This window comes from Colletotrichum aenigma, assembly GCF_013390185.1.
Source record: "Colletotrichum aenigma strain Cg56 chromosome Unknown KSG_Cg56_contig07, whole genome shotgun sequence".
Classification (NCBI taxonomy): domain Eukaryota; kingdom Fungi; phylum Ascomycota; class Sordariomycetes; order Glomerellales; family Glomerellaceae; genus Colletotrichum; species Colletotrichum aenigma.
In genome coordinates this window covers 2,518,205-2,538,216 of record NW_023500913.1, presented here as the reverse complement: position 1 = coordinate 2,538,216, position 20,012 = coordinate 2,518,205, and the positions used below count along the sequence as shown (strand labels likewise).

The 20,012-nt window shown below is 50.8% G+C and overlaps 4 protein-coding genes across 4 annotated transcripts; 3 read left to right on the top strand and 1 right to left on the bottom strand.

The window, feature by feature from the left end:
* Positions 1–4,795: 4,795 nt before the first annotated feature.
* Positions 4,796–5,665, top strand: CGCA056_v010939 (uncharacterized protein; the record flags this gene model as incomplete). Its single annotated transcript, XM_037326186.1, has 7 exons — positions 4,796–4,802; positions 4,862–4,898; positions 4,959–5,055; positions 5,114–5,150; positions 5,207–5,354; positions 5,410–5,480; positions 5,544–5,665. 7 exons carry the CDS (start codon positions 4,796–4,798, stop codon positions 5,663–5,665), a joined length of 519 nt encoding a protein of 172 aa, XP_037175950.1.
* A 2,673-nt stretch (positions 5,666–8,338) lies between these two features.
* CGCA056_v010938 (Enoyl-CoA hydratase domain-containing protein 3) lies at positions 8,339–9,310 on the top strand (the record flags this gene model as incomplete). The annotated part of the gene is made up of 1 exon (XM_037326185.1): positions 8,339–9,310. The coding sequence occupies one exon, from the start codon at positions 8,339–8,341 to the stop codon at positions 9,308–9,310; it is 972 nt and encodes a 323-aa protein (XP_037175949.1).
* Positions 9,311–10,287: 977 nt separating this feature from the next.
* Positions 10,288–11,226, top strand: CGCA056_v010937 (GDSL esterase/lipase; the record flags this gene model as incomplete). The annotated part of the gene is made up of 1 exon (XM_037326184.1): positions 10,288–11,226. One exon carries the CDS (start codon positions 10,288–10,290, stop codon positions 11,224–11,226), a length of 939 nt encoding a protein of 312 aa, XP_037175956.1.
* Positions 11,227–11,529: 303 nt separating this feature from the next.
* Positions 11,530–14,133, bottom strand: CGCA056_v010936 (ATP-dependent zinc metalloprotease FTSH 9; the record flags this gene model as incomplete). The annotated part of the gene is made up of 6 exons (XM_037326183.1): positions 11,530–11,885; positions 11,950–12,216; positions 12,272–12,337; positions 12,383–12,538; positions 12,597–12,707; positions 12,765–14,133. 6 exons carry the CDS (start codon positions 14,131–14,133, stop codon positions 11,530–11,532), a joined length of 2,325 nt encoding a protein of 774 aa, XP_037175955.1.
* Positions 14,134–20,012: the final 5,879 nt, after the last annotated feature.

The following is a 20,012-nucleotide window of genomic DNA, read 5'->3' as shown; positions in this document are numbered from 1 at the left end:
CTAACCTCACTCATCATTCGTTGCCCTTACCATTTTCTCATACACAACCCAGCCCAGTCACAGATTTTGATGAGCAGCACGATCCATTCTGCTGCTGTCTTCGTATGATTGGATCGTAAACGCAGGCAGTTGTCATGACTTCGAATCACCGGGCGGGCCGCTTACACGATCGATGAGAGTGGATCCATAATGTGGTGTTGGAGCCAGCTGAGGAGACCCAGTACGGCCGTAAGAGCCTCTTCTGCAACGCTGCATCCTTGAACAACAGGCCCTGAATCTTCAGCAACTCAAAAGTCGAATCATGTTTGCATCGTGAGCTTCTGCGTACTCCAGGATACCGGTATATGCGACGCAGGTGCTAGCCTGGCACGGGCATGTTTTCATGGCTCTCGGTTGGAAGAGAGAAATTATCGCAAGGGGCCTCACTCAGATAGAAGAAGCATGGCGAATTGGTGACCGCTTCTTCCCCTGTAAAAGTCCCCTTAGCAAGGCGCTTGCAGGAACACGCAGGGCACGAGAGGCACACGCAGGGCAAAGCGAGCAGGCTTCGGCTCTTCGCAATCAAAGCTTAGACCGAGCTGGGTTGGCTCTGAGACTTTAGCGTCCAGCCGCACTGCAGGGGACGTACCCGACGGAACCGAATTCTGCTGCTCGCGATGCCGCCCACCAAGAGCTGTGCTGACGGGCAGAAAATCTCCACCTAGGCCCGGGTCGGCCTGCTGTGCTCCGCCTCGGGATGCCGACCCGACTGCCCGCGCCGCAAACTTCCCCGCCGGGTTCACTTTCCCTCTCGACGGTCAAAAGTTTAAAAGGGCTACGATGCCGCCGGCAGATGCTCCGAACACTTGAGCAGAAATCCGAACTTTTGTTAGACCTGGTCGCACTCAAGCGGTCCGAGCTATTAGGTGCGCTTCTTAACGGGTGTAGAGTTCGACAAGGGCGGAAACGGCAACAAGATGGACCATTTCCAAAAGGGTAAGTAGATTGACCACTTGGAAAATTCGAAACCACTCAGGTTCTCTACATGCAAAGCACGTGTTCAGTCTGTCGAGCCAATGTTTTGCGTCCAGCTTAGCAGTCTGAAGTTTGGCGCAGTCTCGCAGCTCAGACGACTGGGCGGTCGGTGACCTTCAGTCCTGTGGTTAAAGCTATGCAAGATAGGATCCCGCGTGGGGTTCAGAGCAGCGGGGGAACCAGCTTATATGATTTATGGCACCTGTGGTTTCGATTTTACTTTTGACAATCGTCATCAAAGCCATCACGTGTCTTCATGGTGGATTTTCTCAAGCTTGATGATGAATTCACTGTTTCCATACGTTTCGATCCTGCTCTTGATCATTCGGTAGAATCTATCTGTAAACGCGCTCACGACAAAAGTCTCCATGTCACCGGCTAGGTATCACACGCTTGCTAGTCAGACAGAAAGCTGTGCGCTCCCAACGAGATTCCAACCATGATCAATGACCTCAACGAACCGGTTAGGTCGGACCTCTAAAACGGCATGGCATATCCGCGCCAAGGGCATATGGGCATCGAAATTGCACTCAAAGTCTGACTGGGAGGGGTAAAAGAGAATATCGGGTCTCGTGCCTGGCAGTATCGGGGCAGGCGATTTTTTTTTTATTTTATTTTTTTTGACTCACCACGTGCTTGTGGATGTGTGAATTAGTCGACTGGGATGGCACAGGGTTTAAACTCCGCTACCTTTCATAGGGCTGGACGAGATAGCTCACAGAATCGAATGATCTTCAAGAGGTTGTCTAGAATGTGTGGTTGGGTGGGGCTCAGGACTGTAAAAAGGGCGTCCCCGGCACTCGACGATGTAAGGAGTACGGTGTTAGCGTGACGTGTCCATGGGGATCCGATTTGCCGGTTTTCACGGTAGATGATTACCTTTGACCAAAACAAGCTTCTCACTATTTTATCTACTAAGGTATGCATTATAATTGGGCTCGGCGGTCTGTCAGAGATCCCGTCTGGAATTCAGCCGGCCCGGGCTGAGAAAGGAAGGTTCGGGCTGAGGTTTCCCCAAGTTCAAAGTCTTGAGGCGTCGTGGCTGGCTTTCAAACTCAAACAGACCTCCAAACTTTGGCCACCAAGCCTGTGACCAAATCAGGTCATTTCTCCCGCGGTTGAATTGCTCGGCACGAAGTTTTGGGAGGCTGGTGGTCCGATGTATTTCCAGAACATTCAGAACGACAGATTTAAGATCGAGAAAGACCGGATTGTGCAGTTCGAGAGTGTTTGCACGAAGCAACGGATACGCAAAGTTGACAGCAACAAGTCTGAGCTTGATCGGCACTGTGCCGGATTTCCATTCTGCAACAGCAAATCCCTATGAGCACAGTGACCTTTGAACACAGCTAGATAGTAATATCTCCGGACTTCGTGGCTTCACATACGGCCGGGTTACTCATCTTGTCCGCTCAGGGGGCTGAAGTGGCTGGGTTGCATTATTCAAGGATATGCTGCCATCCAGCTCGGATACTGAGACTGACAGCGAAGTTACGTTGGTACTGGTCGTTTGAATAAGAGTCGGGGTTGCGGATCACTCCTTTAGACTTCCCGTCTGTTATCTAAGCAAAAAGGGTTGGGGTTCGTAGCCATGAACTTCTGAAGCGCAAATCATGCCCTGATGCCCCTAAGCATCGAAAACATTTTGAAGACCCGGCAGGCAATAGCAAGTCTCTATTCATAATTCATTTTATACAGTGAGATGCATGTTCTTTGTTGCCGCTGAAGTTGTGATCCCATCGAGGTACTCACGTAACGTCAGTCTAATACTGCGCGAAAGAAGTTGGATTTGCTGCTCGGGAGAATCCGAGAATCGTGATATGCTGCAGCTCACAAAACCGGGAACCACCGAGGTGTGAGTTGGAATCTAGCCTTAAACTTATTACGAAGCCTCCTACCCGAGCAGAAACCCCTGTTTCGTGACCACGACGCCGCTAAAAAGGGCCGTTGAAGTCTGAAAGGAATCCCTGCGGAGAGAAGGCCGCCCCGCTTAGTTCACCACACCACGAAAAGGGAGCTATGACAGTCTTGTATGAGATCAGCCCTGTGGCTTTGTTTCGCCCCTCCCACAACGCAGAGGCCCGATGGGAGCCTAGTCGAGCGTTCAACCGGGTGGGATAAAGTTTATCAAATACTGGAGATTCCCGAAAGGCTGGAAAGTTCAGGAGACGTGCGCACGACCTTAAGGGTGTGCAAGCATTCGCTCAAAAGCTCGCTGGAAATCAGAGCGCGATCATCGCGTGGATACGCGGACTCCCACCATCGTGAGGGCATTGGCGAAACAGAATGGCTGCCACACGAGGAGGAGGCTTGTTGTTGCGACTCTAGAGTCATTTGTGACACCTCACACGTGTTGAGCTTAACGATTAATTATTAGCAGCTGTAGAATAGATATAGGGCAGAAATATTGCCAGCGCCTCCGTCTTCACCGAGAATGATCCGCCTCCGTGGGAAATGGCTGGCATAATCAGCATCAACCTATACTGCATGTCTTATGAAGCTTGCGCATCCATGGCCCAATTCTTATTGGCAGCTCGCAAGCTACGGCAATGCCACACTCTGCCTACCGGCAAAACGACTCCTGTGGTTTGACCCCATGATTCTAGCTGCCAAAATGCCAATTACGCCTCGTCTGATAATGTGCCGGCCGGACGATGATAACGAGATCTGCCCAATGTGGAGTGCCCATCCGAACTCTCAACCAGACGAGCCGTTTTCGGCACCCCCCAGGCAGACCAAACGGGATCCCGAGTCGTTACGGGCGTCGTAGGGCGACCTAGCGCAAAAGTTTATATCAAGAGGGTTGATGGCCTAGCATAGGCTTGTGGACGTCCCCGAGGGACACAAAGGGCAGAGCTGGTGAATGGAAAGCTTCTGATCCTCTATCGGCTCCTCATGCCGATATGCACTTACATATACCGTCCGTCTGGGCTGATACTCTTCAGTCGAAAAGGAGCTTACTTCTCATCAGCATGACAGATCACTGATCACCCAGCTCCGGAGCCGATTCGACAGAAGTCTACAATTGGGGTGACTTCTATGTTGGTGGACCTGGAAACCGATCCCACCGAGAATATTCTGAGATATGATGCTGCCAACGTCTGCTACGGCACATGGTAGTACGGCGGACACGCAATCGACGAGGGCTCAATTTGAGCAGGTTCTCAGCCTGATTATCACGACAATCCTAACCGCCTTTCTCGGGAACTTGTTGCGTAAGCGGTGCCCCTACAATGGAAATAGGATTGGGATCTGATTTATTGGGTGTAGGTCAAGAATGGTTCGCTGTCAAGTATTGGCGCCCTCTACCATGGGCAAGACAATGTGAGTTGGACAGAACAAAAAGAACCGGGCTCGTCGAAGCTGACAATACTTTAGTAATTCTTTTAATTTACCTGTCCGCGTTTCTCTTTGTGCTTGCATCCTGGACAGTTCAAACTGTATTCGAAGCGGGGATTGATATGAGCGCTATGGGTTGTTCCATGGCTGGAACACTGTGTCTAGGCGCTTATGTGGGAACAAAAGTAAGTCCATCTGTTACCTCTTATGAAATGTCATCTAATAACTATTCAGGCAGTGAGTGACTTAGTCTAAGGCGAGTAAATCAAAATATTGACAATCGATTTGTTAGCTTGTTTATCTTTTTACTGTTGAGAAAGCGGTATGTTGTCGACTCTTTCTACCTCGACTTTGCCACTTGCTCACTCTTGTTCAGCATATCATCCGGGGAGCGACCAAAGCACGCCACAGATCTAAGCTGTATACATGCAACACTATTCTCATGTTAGGTATGCTTTGGCCTCTTGAATTTTCGGTATCTCAATCATCTAACGGGTTTGCCCAACAGGTACATACGGCTTCATTACGATGTTCAATTTTCACTTGTACGTACCAGTACCCTAACGCCAAAACAGATCTATCTTCAGTACTCACACTCTTTCCAGCCGCGCGTCATATTATGATTCGGCAAGCGACACATGCGTCATCGGCCTCGAGCGAGCAATCTTGATACCCATCATTGTTTTTGATGCTCTCGTCAACGTATGAAGCTTTTCTGCCCTTGACCCCGCCTAACACCAAGCTTATGTACGCCCCGCAGATTTACCTCACCTCCCTCTTCCTGATCCCATTACTCAGTAAGTTGCTGCCCGGCAGACCCCCGCTTCAATACTTCCGAAGCTTACGCAATCAGAGTTGCATTCTATCCAAGCATCAATACTGAGGCCATGGACGATGGGCTCAAACCACAGGCATCCCCGGACGCCACCAAACGTCCGGCTTCGTAGACTAGCCCTCCGCACCTTTCTTGGCGCTCTGCTCACCTTGACCGTCAGCTTGACGTAAGACTACTCTGGTTTATACCTTTCTCAAACTACCTACTCACCGATCTTGCAGGAACCTATCGGTGCTGGTCGCACTTGGCGGGGAAGTGGTATGGCTGTGTCTTGCATGTTGCAACACCGACAGTAAGTTGAAACGTGACAAAGCCTGACACTTCCAAAAACTCAATATCACTAACATCAACCAAGTTCTCATCACAGCATTTCTAATTCAATGGACAAACACAAGTCCGAAGAAAATCGCGAAGGAGACCCCAAACGTTGAGGCTCAGCCCATGCCAGACTTGACGCCAGAGCTGAAAGATAGTTGAGGGACCTGCTACTACCCGAAGAAAACAGATTATGGCACACGGTGCGGAAGCCTACTGACTGGGGGTAGATGGGTGGCTTCTGTACACAGGAGGGACCGCAAAGGAAGACCTGCCGCAAGCGGCATCTAAAAGTACATAGCATCGCCAAGCTGCAGAACGGGAGGCGAAGCGGAAGCATAAGCATTGAGCCAGCGAGGCCATCGATTGACGCATCCGTTACCAAATATACAAAGTCTTCTTCAATCTAGAAAAATCGTAAATGTTTCTTTACGTTCGTTGAACTAAATGGGTTCCCAAGAGCTAGAGTGGTCACTTTAATATTTGAACACGTAGTGATTCGTTGGGTACCGAGATGTAATTGCATCGATCCAAAGCGTGGACTCTAACAAAATATCAAATGATATCGAAAATAATTATTTAGCCCCTATCGCGAATACCATCATCGTGTTGCCAGATCCCGAGCCTCCGGAGAAAGAAAAATGTGAATCTCGGCCGACGGACTTTTCAAGATGTCCAGGATTTCTAGTGTTGTGCGGATGTCGAAACACCCAGCAAGTTGTTAAAGTTCTCTCTCATTGTTGTAATTGTGCCGACTAGATCGAACCCCCTATGACAGTTGTTTCGGAGTTGAATCAGGGGTAGGCCGTGAACGGGGATAGCAACATGTGTCTCAGCGAGATCTGGCCGATCCGAACACTTATGAGAGGCAACGTGGCGGATCGTACGATAAGGCAGAATCGGCGTGGTCCAGGTCGAGCTTTGCGTCGTATTAAGCGTCGTATGAGTCGCCTTTGGCCAGTCCAAGCGTCCCGCCCGTCGTCGTGGTACACCCCTCGTCCTTGATCAACTAGGAAAGTCTCCACGAGAGGTAGGAATCCTTAGTTTCTGGGTCTGATCTGGTTTCGAGAGCGTCTAATTCCGCTGCGGCCTATGAATAACTCTAAGGTATGTACAGGTGACAGAAACAAGAGGGGATCAGCGAAAGCTTGCACGGTGTATTGTTTTGCATCTCAGATAACTTGAATATGGTCACATCATGCGTCGTTTTTGCTCATCAAAGATCACATCGTCTTGGGCAGTTCCTCTGAGATCGAGTCTCCCCGTGTCGGCGACAAGGGGAATGAGTCGTGAATTAGAGGTCTAAAGGACGTCAAGGCACCCTTCGTTAGATCGCCCAGGAAGCATTGACCAAAGCCTCGACATAGTGGAGTCTTTGCGACTGTGGAACATTTCATGTAGGTTGTTGTGAGCCAAGAACAGCATCTCCCGTGGTAGCCCTTGACCACGAAGGATGGTCTCTCGGGCCGATTTGGTATGGGGGATTTGGGATTTGGATTCATTGCCTTCGGACGTGATGAAACCAAACGAACACCATGTCCCACATGACTCACAGCATAGTCAAGGCTCTCTATGAGGAATCAGTGAAATGGTAGATGTATCGCTCAACGTACTATTAAACTGTCTCCAATCCTCATTTTGTGAACTGAAAGCTGTTGGGGTTATGCCTATCAAGTTGGCCAGTCAAACACGTGCTAGGGTTCTCAGGCTCAACCGCCTTTTCCTACCCATGCTCAAATAAGCCGGTGTAGCATAGTCTACCTTATCTATACTCACGACGGGTTGAGTACTCGACTAGAAGAGAGATTCATGTACGTTACAAGCATTGATGCTTGTACAACCTTTAGTTTCAGTTCATGGACCGATGAAAGCAAACGTAGATGATGTGATTCACACCAGCAATTGAGGCTAATGGTGCCTCTTAGGCACGTAACTGATGAATCGATGCACTAAAAACAACGGCGCGTTCCTCAAATTTCCCTAAATGAGTCTAGTAGGCGCCCTTGTCTCTGATTGAAGATACTTCACGGTCGTGCTGGATGTTTTCGACGAAACCGTCTCTTGCTTACGCATATCCTTGACAGAAAATATAATGGAACTGATCCAGAAGGTGTACAAGATTCAGCGTATCTTCATCGGGTTCAATCTCAAAGACGCAGCGTCTGGTATTGATGAGTATCTAGGCACATGGGGATGCGAGGTGAGGTGACATGGCGATCGAGCAATGCTGAACTTGAGCGTATAGTTGGCTGTTTAGTGCATAACGGCATCGCCAGCGGCACTAGTTGACAGACGTTTGCAACACAACACTGGGCCGATCGAACGCGAAAAGCTAGCGATTTGGCTTACTGTCTATAAATTTAGTCTCGCTACCATTAAGAATGTGGTCAATTGAAAGTTACAATCTGTACTTACTCCAATCAAGATCTGTGGCTACGAACGTTGGGGTTGATGTGGCAAAAGCATCACCGCTGAGGCTGGGTAGGCTCAGGCCCTCAGCATGCCCCTCGCTGAACAGACTTTGAGACATGGAGCTGGCGACAATGAGGCAAATCAATGTGGAGGTCCCTCCCATTTCCTCAATTTTGCCTCTGTGTCCCCATTAAAAAGAGATTTGCGTTTTGTAATGGTGATCAGTTCCGGAATAATGATGACGCCTCTCTAAACGTGACCAAGTATTGCTCTCTCTCGGCCGCCAGCTCCCTCGGTCCCGTGCTGTTGCGGGGTAATAAGACAGGCGCCACCCTCATTCATTCCAGGGGGACCCCTCGCCATCAGTGACCTCTGCCGAGCATCTCAATCTCGTCGAGAAGAGACGACAGCACGATCGATAGCATGCATTTTCCACAGCTCCCGGCGAGAGCCGCTTACATCTATCTTAACAACCCGGCTAGACGCAATGCCCTGAGCCTCGAGATCCTCGAGGACCTCCGATCGCAGCTACTGACGAACCTAACTTCACCAAAATCAGGGCGTCTCATGACCCTGCCTCCATTCAAGTCAGGTATCCTCCACGAGCTGGAAAGAGTCAGCGAACGCGCAGCCCCGGACTCAAAAGAAACTTCAGAACACAGCTGGCTCGTCGACGCCAATGCCTGGGCAGAAGAACGCGCAGCCCTGCCGAACGTCCTCGTGCTGCGCAGCTCAGGCCCGGTTTTCTCCTCCGGCCACGACCTCAAGCAGCTCGCATCGCTCTCCCACGCCGAGGTCAAGCGCACATTTGCCCTCTGTGCCGAAGTCATGTCTCTCATCCGGCACAGTCCTGCGCCGGTTGTCTGCCCGATCCAAGGCTTGGCGACCGCAGCGGGACTCCAGCTCGCCCTTTCCACGGACTTCCCAATCGCCCTTTCCACGACCAGGTTTCAACTGCCCGGCGCAAGCATCGGGCTGCCGTGCACGAGCCCCGCAACGGCCGTGTCGCGCCGCATCCCACCGGCGCAGGCCTACCGCATGCTTCTGACGGCTGAGGCGGTCACTGCCGACGTGATGCGGGATGCCGTGGACGTGGTCACGGAGCCTGAGCACGCAGAGTCAACTGACACGGCCGCTGCAGCGTTCGAGGGGCGTGTCGCGGAGGTGGTAGAGCGATTGGCGGGCTCGGCAGGTCAGCCGATGGCCCTGGGGAAATGGGCGTTCTGGACCCAGCTCGGCATCAACGGCAAGGAACAGGACGGGAAAGGTGGTGATGGGTACGAGGATGCAGCGAGCTGGGCGGGGAGAGTCATGGCCTTGCATGCCAGGGTTGCTGATTCGAGAGAGGGCATTGCAGCTTTCACGGAGAAAAGGAAGCCTTCGTGGAAGACATAAGCTCCCACTCCCCGGGCCCTGGAGACCGAAAGCAACAAAATACCGGGTCACCCCGAGAGCCTTACCCCACTACCCCCGCTCCGCGTCCCCGCACCGATCGGCCGGCCCACCGGGCCCCGCACCAAATGAAAAATCTTCACACACAAAAAACAAGGACAAAATGATGCTCGGGCACTTGCACCTCAGAATCAATTGACCAACGCGGGTCTCGAACCCGCAGCCTTCAGATCACTGATTCCAGTAGAAGTCTGACGCGCTACCATTGCGCCAGTCGGCCAGTTTGCTGAGTTGTTTGTTTCCAAGCTCCTGTGGGGATACTGACGACCGCCCGCAGACAGTGACAAACTGGTTAAACCCAGGAAAACATTGACTCATTCACTCTTTCATGGGCCCATTTCAAATTCTCCTGCTTTTATTTAACCCATTGCTATCAAGAATGATCCATCTGCCCTCCCTTCTTGTGTGTGGATGTGTTTCTGGGTCACATAATCCTTCCTACTAACCCATCAGTTCGATGCAAAAACTTGTTGTGAGGATCAGCACCGTCCGAGATTTCGCGTGGTTGCATCAATGGCCATTCCAGGCACCCAAATTAGTCTTGAAATCGCAAAAGAAAGCACTGCAACTCATTTCAGCTCTGATACACCGGCGTAGCTATCAGTCCATGTTTCATCTGTCCGCATGGCAGGATAGCGCACTCCGTGGCGTTGGTGCGACGCCCTCATCGCGCGCCAGCGACGCCACGAATCCAACTCCTTGTCGCAAGAAATGAGCAGGAAAATTGAGTGATCCCGTAGGATTAACAACGCAATACTGGATTTTAGGAGATATTCATGCGCAGACCGTGGCTGATATAAATCAAAGCCTGCCGCCAAGAAAACTGGACAGAATGTTCCTCGACCAAGCCTTCGCAGCTCCTCAACTTCTCTTTCGTTCTGTTTCCAACTCACCACATTCTTTTTCAACTTTGTTTCAAAATGCTGTTCAAGACCAGCTTCACGTTTTTCCTTCTCTCCTTCGTCGCAGCGGGATCGATCAAGGCCCCTCGTGCCGCTTACCCTTTCAACAACCTCGTCGCATACGGTGATGAGCTGTCCGACAATGGAAATGGCAGCTTCGCTCATGGCATCACCGGAGACCCAGCCGACGTTTATGGCTTCGGTACCTGGACCAACGGCCCGGTCGCCGTCTCGTACCTCGCGGATCTCCTCAAGGTCCCTATGACCGACTATGCCTTTGGCGGCTGCTGCGGCGGTGGCTCTTTCGGCGCGACCTTCGACAACGCCTACACCAAGTCGCCCGCTGGGGCAACAGACATGCTCGGCCAAATCTCGAACTACACTGGCACCGGCTCAAAGGGCATTGCTTCCTCTCTGCAGTTCTTGTGGTTCGGTGAAAACGATCTCAGCATGCACACGGACGCCTTCTGGCTCGGCGATGCCAAGAATGCGCAATTCGCAACCGACGCCGCGGCGAAGATCACAGCTTCAGTCAAGAGCCTCCTCAACAAGGGCGCGCCGTACGTCATGGTCGCCAACATTTACCCCAAGCATCTTGCGCCTGTTACGCCAAAGTACCTCTGCGGTACCAATGCCGACTGCGTCAAGACCTGGGGCCAGGTCATCACCACAGCCAACGCCGCCATCCAGAAGAGTCTGGGCCAGTTTGGGAAGAAGGTCATCTACTACGACGTCTTCAGCTACATGGTGCAGATCTTGAACAACCCGAAGGCCTATGGCTTCCCCAAGTCCTTGAACCTATTTTGTGATGGTGATGAGACGGCGCAGTGGGATGACTGCATGGTCAAGGGCAATGCGAACCAGTACTTCTGGATGAACTTCATCCAGCCTACGACGGCTGGCCACAAGTTGATTGCTCAGGACATGAAGAAGACCATCGATGCTCATTTCGCTTAGAGTGGGCAAGGGCGCTGGTTCAGTTGAGTCTAAATGGCTATCACTTCACGAACGTCTGTTTCTTTTGGGAGGCTGCGATTGGGGGTCTTGAGGCCTCTGTTTTCTTTTATCTGTACATACTTTATTGGGCATTCACCCGTCTACAAATATTACCTCCATTGCATATTGCCATCAGACCTAGTTTCATCATCCAGGTCAAACCTTGAGTCCTGTTGCGGAATTTCTGCAGCCTGAATTCCAGAGAATGGATACAAGGAAACCAGAGATAAGGGAACGAGCCAAACGGCTGGTGGTTAAAGCCGTTCAGTAGCGAAGTTCCTTGACCTCGATGCCTTCCGTAATCTTCATGACCTTCCTGATGTCATCAAATCTAACAGAGCGTCGGTCCCTTCTTGCCATGATACTGGCGGTCTTGACGATGTTACGGATTTTCCGACCGTCAATCTCGATGCTAGAGAGAGCCGCAAGCTCCTCGTTAGAAAGCTCAGACCTAGTCTTCGCGAGGAAGGTCATCCAGACCTTCTGCCTGGACGGCTCATCAAGCGCTGGATAGTTGATAGTGAGATGGACACGGGAATGCACAGCCGGGTCCAAGGACTTCTCGCGATTGGTCGTAAGGAACAAGAGTGAGGGATAGTACTCGAGCTCTCTCAAAAATTCTTTCATTGTATGTGAGATAAGCAATAACCCTTTTGAGTTACGAGGGTATCTCGATCAACTTACGCGAGACCAATCTGTTACGTTGAGACGAGCTGTCACTGCGCTGCTCCAGGTAAGCGTCGCACTCGTCAATGAGGAGGACAGCACCCCATCGTGCGGCAAGCTCGAATGCTCCGGCGATGTCCCCTCTTCTGTGCTCGACCCCAATAGCTACAATTCTGCCACCAGGCCGACGAGCCCGGTGTGGCGGCGTATCGTAATGATCAGGGTCGCCCTCATTGTATTCGCCCAGTTCCATCTTGAAGAGTGGAGCCTGTATCTTTTCCGCGACTGTTACATATTAATTAGTAAGACATTGCGGTTGGTATAGGCTCAGAAACCATACCTGATTCAGCCGTGAGAGTTTTGCCAACTCCAGGAATACCAGCAAGCAAAGCAACGAGGCCACCGCCTGGAAGATTAGCATCCAGAAACACGTGAAGGAAGTCAAGTTTACCTTTGCCGTTGATGACATCGTCAAAGTTATCATTGTCCTTGACCTGGCTCTCCACAAAGGCGAGAATGAGCTCCTTATATCCATCAGGAAGTACCAGGCTCTCGAATGGCTTCGTGTTCCACTCGATATCATGGATTCGGTCAACTTCAAAGTTTTCTGCATTCGCTCGAATAAGCTGGCCGGTTATATGAGATCGAATCTGGCTTGGACTTACCCCATGTTTTGTCCTTGAGATTAAATCCCAGTACACGAGGAACGCATAGTGACAGTCGGAAGTCAGTGAGTCGCTTTCGAGCCCTGTTGATCATGAAATTCTCTATATCGACTGGGGCACATTCGTCAGTAACAATGGATGCACAGACGACATAATCTAGAAGCTTACAGGGCCTCAGAGGAGGACGACTCGCGTCTGTGTCGTCCTCTGGCAGATTTGGCCGTGGTGGAAACAGTGGATCTGAAGATAACGATGACGATGGTGAAAACTGAGGCGGCGTGTGTCGGAAACCACGTGGTGCATACGGGTCGGCCGGAAGCGTTGGAGAGACAGGTGGTGCGTAGGGGGCAGGGCGCCTTCGAGGAGGTGGAATGCGCTGTTCCCCGTCGTAGTAAGAGTCATTCTCGTCTCCGCTGCGCTCGCGCCGAAGAGGTACATGGCCCTTCGGTGGTGGTGTATCAACAGGCCCTTGTAATATCAGCTGTGTCCGTTGGTAGAAGACGGAGGCATCGTCCCGATCTCCAAACGGAGCGCCGACACCACCAGAGCGTCTATCATAATCTGTATCGATCATAACTCGAATTTCTTCACTCGGGTTATCGAGTCGATCGGGGCGGTAAGCCTTGTAGTGCTTCCCAACGAGACTGGCGAATTTGCGACCCCTTTCGATCAACCGCTTCTGGACACCATGGAAGTCGTCGTGGTACTTCGCAGGGTAGAGCCTCAGCGAGTTGATGGGTCGTGTGCCTCTGAACCGGGGAATGTACTCGCTCTGGACAGCTACACCAAAATCGTCGCCGCTGCAATTGACGTAGTTGAGCCAAAGTTCGACTTTGGATGGGTCCGTGTTGTTGGTGTGTCCTTGAAGAACGAAGAAACGTTCACCATCGAAGCGGCAATCTGAGTAGACGACTTCGCCTGGAGCGAAGAGGGTCCAGAGGTAGTCGTACGTAATCATGCCGTGACTGATGAGCTTTTTGCTGACGGCAAAGGCCCCTGCGAGCTCGCGCTTGACGATGGACCTCAGAATGGTCAAGATCTTCTTAACCTGTTCGTTCTCCTCGTCGACAATAGCCTTCTCGAATGCCTCCCAGCGCCAGAAGAACTGATGGAACGGCGCCAGGAAGGCAAGGTATTTAAGATCATGAACGATGCCGTCGTAGGGCTTGAAGACATCAATGAGGACTTTGCGAGTCGCTGCGTGGCGGATGTCGATGGAGTGAATCGTGACCAGGCTGCCTGCCTTCCCGGGAGTGACTCGGCGTCTCACGATGATCGGATTGGACTCGTCGTCGTCACTTTCGTCTTTCTCTAGGGCGGCCAAGTCCACACCATGAGGACATTCAGTCATCCAGTTGATGCAGCATTGGCACTTCTTGGGGCCTTCGTAAAGGTCTTGGACGATGGCATTGCGGTCTTCTTGGCTGATCTTGACCTCCTCCTCAGCCCTGATGGTGTCGGTCAGACGATCGATGACAGAGAAGGAAAGATCATCTTCAAGCTTCGTGGATCCTACTATGTCAAGATCAGACGCCATCCTGGGCGCTTCGAATACCTGCGTCTTTGGCGTGGTCTAGTTACGTCAATGTGAAGCTGGGGAGAACCCAAGAAACAAGTAGAGGGCAGATTCGGTCTCTTTAAATCTCAACAACACACTTTGTCATGCAGCCACGGGCGTGCTGTGGCCTTACAACCGCCTTCATCTACCTTCATGTTTCGGGACTAATAAGGTGGTCGGCCTGCTGCACGTAAGCCCTAATGCTGTCGAGATCTTGGCCTTGTAAACGTGAGACAGTGCGACACAGAGAAGCAGAACCTGTAAAGCGATTGCGATGCGTCCAATCAAAGGTTAAATGCGGAACCAAGTCCAAGCATGAATTTGAAAATTTACACGCTATTTAGGACTGTGCATGACAAATATGTCAGATATTTTAGGCAGACTATGGGGCTGACTTATCCACCTTCGAAAGCCTAAGTTCTGAATGATTACTGTGAACCTCCGCAGAAAGCCACAAAGCCACATCAAGTGGCAACTTTCCCCCATAGGTTGTGAAGCATATGAAAGGTTCGGCGCCTTCTATGACATGAGTGCCCTTTTGTGTGAATACACAACCTGTTGTCTACAATCTGTGAAGCGCTTCGAAGGTACTGCTGAGTACCAAATTTTGGAAATTAACTTGAATACGGCTTGGGGCGCCTTTTTTTTTTTTTTTTTTTTTTTTCTGTTTTTTTCTTCAAAGAAACAAGTTGCTTCCTATTCGGGTTTCGCGTCATGTGTTCTGCAAAATGATTCCATGATATTACGACAAACGAGTAGTCAGCACGATATGCTGAGAAACGGGGTAACGCATCGTTACGAGTGCAACATAAGATCGATTGAGGTGTCCTGCTGCCCATGGTTTGCTGCCTATTTCTGCCATTATTACTTGAAAATATGGCGTGTCTCTCACTCAAACACAATGTGGCTATGCGATGCGCCAATGCCTACACGGTAGACGCAGAAATTTGAAGGATTACCAGATATGAAACCTAACGGCTGTCAACTGCTGCAGTATCCAGCTTCTCCTTCTCCAAGTCGCCGGAATGCGAGAATCCGCCGGTCGGAGATCCGCGGTTCAGCACGGCAGTGAGACCAATCTCGGTGTTGATCTCCTCCATACGCTCGAAGTCGGCTTGAGCGGTGCCCTCGGAGCCGAAAACAAGGTCCTGAGCAAGTGTCAGACGGTGGTTCAACCACTTATGAATGCAATCGAAGAAAGACGAACCATCTCTTCAAGTGATAGTCGCTTCGTCTCTGGGACAAAGAACCAAATGAAGGCAGCTCCCAGGTAGGTAAGTAGCCCAAACAAGATGTACGTGCCGTACGTGATGCCAACGAGCATATCGGGAGTGACTTGACCCACGATAAAATTGTTCCTACACGGAATTTATCAGCTTGAACAAGACTGAATGATATTGTTCCACTCACATCCAGTTGCTGGAGGCTCCAATTGACACTCCATACGGTCGAGTGCTCAGGGGCCAAACTTCAGCGATGATGATCCAAGCGCAAGGGCCCCATGAATCTGTCTGGACGTCAGTCTCCTTTCACGTACACAGGTCAGATACCGGGAACCTACATCCAAAATGCACGACGAAAAGCCAAACCATGCAGACGGCAGCCCAGCCAGCCGCAGGCTGTTCGTGGAAGTTGTCAATGTTCTTGGCCAAGATGACGGCAATGATGATGTGACAGGTACCCATGCCAATTGCTCCAATACTTAAGACTGGCTTTCGGCCCACCCTGTCAATCCACAAGACGGCCGGAATGGTCGCGATAAACTAGGTTTAGGTGTCAGATGCTTGGGGCTGTCAAGGTAGCAAGAGGATAGGGTTGATTCACCATCACCACACCAACTACGCCGGTGGCAAGCAGACTTGTGGTGTTTTCGCTGAGGCCCAGCTGGTCGAAGATCTGTGGAGCATAGTAGAGTACCTGTAGTGAGTCTCAGCGCCGGCTGTCCTTACTCATTTTCGAAAGACGCATACTCACGGCGTTGATTCCAGTCCATTGCTGGAAGAACATGGTGACCGTAGCAACAATGACACGTTTGAACATGGCCTTCGTTGTAAACAGAGCTTTCATGGCAACAAACTGAAGCTTGAAGGTATTCCAGGCCGTTTGCTGCTGTAAGTGAGGAAACTGCTCCGCAACACTGCGCTTCTCGAATAGAGACTGCGCCTTAATCTCAAGGAACTCGAGCTCAATGAGTTCATGATTCTCGGGAAGGTCTCGGAGGTTGGCAAGAATCCGTCGTGCTTCCTCCTCGCGGCCGTGGTGGATAAGCCAACGAGGGGAGAATGGCATCCAAATCATGCCAACCAAAAGGATGGCGGCCGGGCCTAGTTGCAGGCAGATGGGCACTAGCCAAGCTGCATCGGATTGCGTCTCTACTGTTGTGCCACCAATGTAGTTGCAACCGTAACTAGATACGTGTGTCAGTACACACATACATAGGGCAAGTCCTTCAAGATACTTACTCAATCCAAAAGGATATCATGATGCCAAAGGTGATTGCAAGTTGTTGGAGAGCTACAAGAGCACCTCGGACCTCTGGCGGTGCGCATTCCGAGTTGTAGAGCGGCACGATCATAGACAAGCTACCTACGCCCATTCCTCTTGGTCGAGTCAGCATCGATGATGACTTTACCGGCTCCAGAGGAGCACATACGTGATGAAACGTCCTCCAAGAATCGATTCGTGACCTCCCGAGATGGAGGTAATCTGAACAATCACACCAAGTATGAATACTCCAGTTGCAATGAGGACGCCGTATTTTCGTGAGCAAACTTCGGCAATGAAGCCCGACAGAACCGCGCCAACCCAAGCTCCAAGCTCGAGGATCGATGTCAGCCATCCCTTCTGGGTAGGGTTTCTTGTGTATCCGCCCATGTCTAATTAACCAGCACCACAGTCAGTTCAAGGCATCGTGTCATTGGGTCAATTGACTCACGCTTATCAAAAGATGGCATCGCGAGAATACCAGAAAACATGCCCTGATTGTAGCCGTAGAGAACGCCTCCAATACAGGCAAAGGCTGCAATGCGAGCGACTTTCCAGTTTTTCACGAGCGCTCTGGCACCACTGGCGCCCATCAGCGCTTGTCTTCTTTGTAAAGCCGCATCGTAGGCAGCGTTGCCCGAAGAATGGCCGCCCATAGTGTCAGTCTTCGACAGCCGAGCCTGACGGTGGTTGGATTAAAGCTGTGACTGGAAGTTGGGGAGTCCCAGTCAAGGCCAAAGACGCGACATGCAAAAGATAGAGAAGTGGACCGAAAGCTTAGCTTGAGTATTGATGGGGAAGACGCCTACTTAAATGCGACGTCCATGCAGGATTCAGCTGCATATTGCCAGACCACAGAAGCATCTGAAGATCTTATGCCCTTATGGTACGTTTTCGTGAAGACCCTGCCACATTCGGTGCGACTCTGACCCAACGCTGCGGTGACAGGCATCGGCATCCCAACGTGAACCATTTTGCCCTACATGCTAAAGGAACCTCAGGCTGCTCATTGGACAATACTCATGCGAGCTTGTTCGCCCAGCTTAGCGAAAAGTCCCCAAAAGAATACGACTACCCCGCGTGGCCGCAAACCCCATGTTTCAAGCACGATTACCACCGGCAATAGCATTTAGCCTAAAGGGCGACAGTTCTGCTACATATCCGCCTTTTGCCAACGCGGGGAGTGGTGGCTGTTGGCGCTTATCCTTCCCCCATCCTTGTATGGATGCTTGCCTTTGCGGGTATCCGCGCTCAGCTGCCGTTCAGATTGGATCGGCTCACTGCATCCTTGCAAGGCCCGAATGGCGAGAACAAATCTGATCTGCCGGCCGAATCCTACGCCCGACTTTACGCATCTCGCCGGGCATTAGCCCGGGCACTCTCCGAGCCGACGAGGCATTGGCTACGTATAGCAGCCACTACTCAACAGCTTACTACGACATCGATCCCGCAGTTCTGGTTCCCAATGAATAGTTCACATAACATGCGCTAGTTGTGGAAAGGTCCGAATTGATGCGACGCAGAAGTTTCAACGTCACCAAGTCTGGTTCGGCGAATTCGCAGGGCCAAGGGGTTCTGTTGTCATCAAAGCTGGGTCACCAGGATGTAACGTGTACTTCCGAGATCTCCTACATACAGTCCAAAGGTTGAACAAGATGTCTTTTTAAATTCAACTTTTCATGACGCTGAGAATTGACCAATGTGTATGGTCAAACACTCCTGTAGTCTTGTTATATCTCACTAGACGTCCAAACCGCGAGAGTAATACTCCGAAGATTGCAATGAACAATACGTTCATAGTCAATTCTCGCTGTTACTTTCCTCGGTCAGATCATTCTGTATTAAAACAGATTTATCCATGCTGAAATCTTGGCCGCTTGTCGTTCTGTTTTCTAGCCTCTGACGAGTTGAAAGCATCTTCAGGGACAAATTTATGCCAAGGCACGATTGAGCTCATTAGCTTCGAACAGAGCCCCAGAGCGTTCTGAAAGTAGATTTCTGACTACCGTTTATATCTTCCAAGCTTGAGACTACTGCTTAACTTGCCCAGTCTCTGGCAGGAACATTTAATAATCAACATACATGTTTTGGAGTCCGATTGTTGAGACAAGCCCTCGGACACAAAAAGCTAGTGGTCTTAAGCTATCTTGAACTTGTATCATACGATACTTACTCATCAGCTCATGGGCTGTACCGGCATCCGGTAAATGGGCAGGCACCTCCAAAAACGGTCAGAATCCGACGGATTTTGGAGCGTGGCTGGGAATTCGGAGTGATCAGCAGCTTCTCTACTGATACGTTCCAAGAGTATTCGCCCAAGTTAACTTAACTATTCCGCAACCTTCGAATCGACAAGGGAGACCCCCTGTGGTCTGTGTCTCGTCTCATTCTATCAAACCTTGGGCTAGTTTGGGGCAGACTTCTCGTTTCCACATGCATCACAAACGTCTCCTTGCATGTTTATTTTCATTCAACTTTATGCCGAAATGCGCCAGGCCAATTTGCTCAATCTGCGGTGTGGCTTCTCAAGATAGGAATGGATCTCATGATGAGTCTGAAAGCTTTCTATTCACGATAGTACTTACCACACTGATATGCTCGCTATGCCAAGACCTCCCTAGTAACCTCCATAGGCCGCCATTGACTCGGAGGCGTAGTGTAAGGTCGATGCAGCTGGCCACGCCCGCCATCTAATCCAGATGGCTGGTTTAGCTGGTGATAAGATTAATCGAGTTGCATTTTCTGCTGAAAACGAAGACGAAAGCAGATTGTCATCTCACATGAACCGCCTTGATTGTGATTGTCAACTTGTGCGGGTTTTCCTAGCCGCTTCTTCAGGCGTCAGGAAGCCTTCGTTCTTCTAACATCGATCAATCACAGGCATTGAAAAGTTCAGCTGAACGCTGATATGCGCCAACACGTCATGTCATTTTGAACAAGCTAAGACTTGGCATGGAATGGGCCGAAGCATGTCTTATGAAGGTGCGCCATACTAACGCCATAGCGTTGGGCACCCGTCCAGAAATTTGGTGAGCTGGAGCGGCACGCGGGATGTAGCGAGACAAGACCCTGAAAGTCTTAGAGTCATACATGACGCGAGGCCTAGAGCGGCAACAAACTGCCCTTCTCCCTGACAGCTATAGCATCATGTCGCAAGGAAGAATGCCTTTCGACCATGGGCAATGTCGGGAGTTGCAGTTCACTGTCATGAGTGTCTCAAGCCAGGAGAGCACCGTGATTTTACGAAAGCGGATGACATATCGGCTCTTCATGATGAGAACTGTGAGTTTTCTTTGTCGCCTAAGACTCAAAGGAGTGGCGGGGATCGCTTCATGTTCTCTGGAATATGAAAGTTTTGCCTTCGCTCTGGTCTG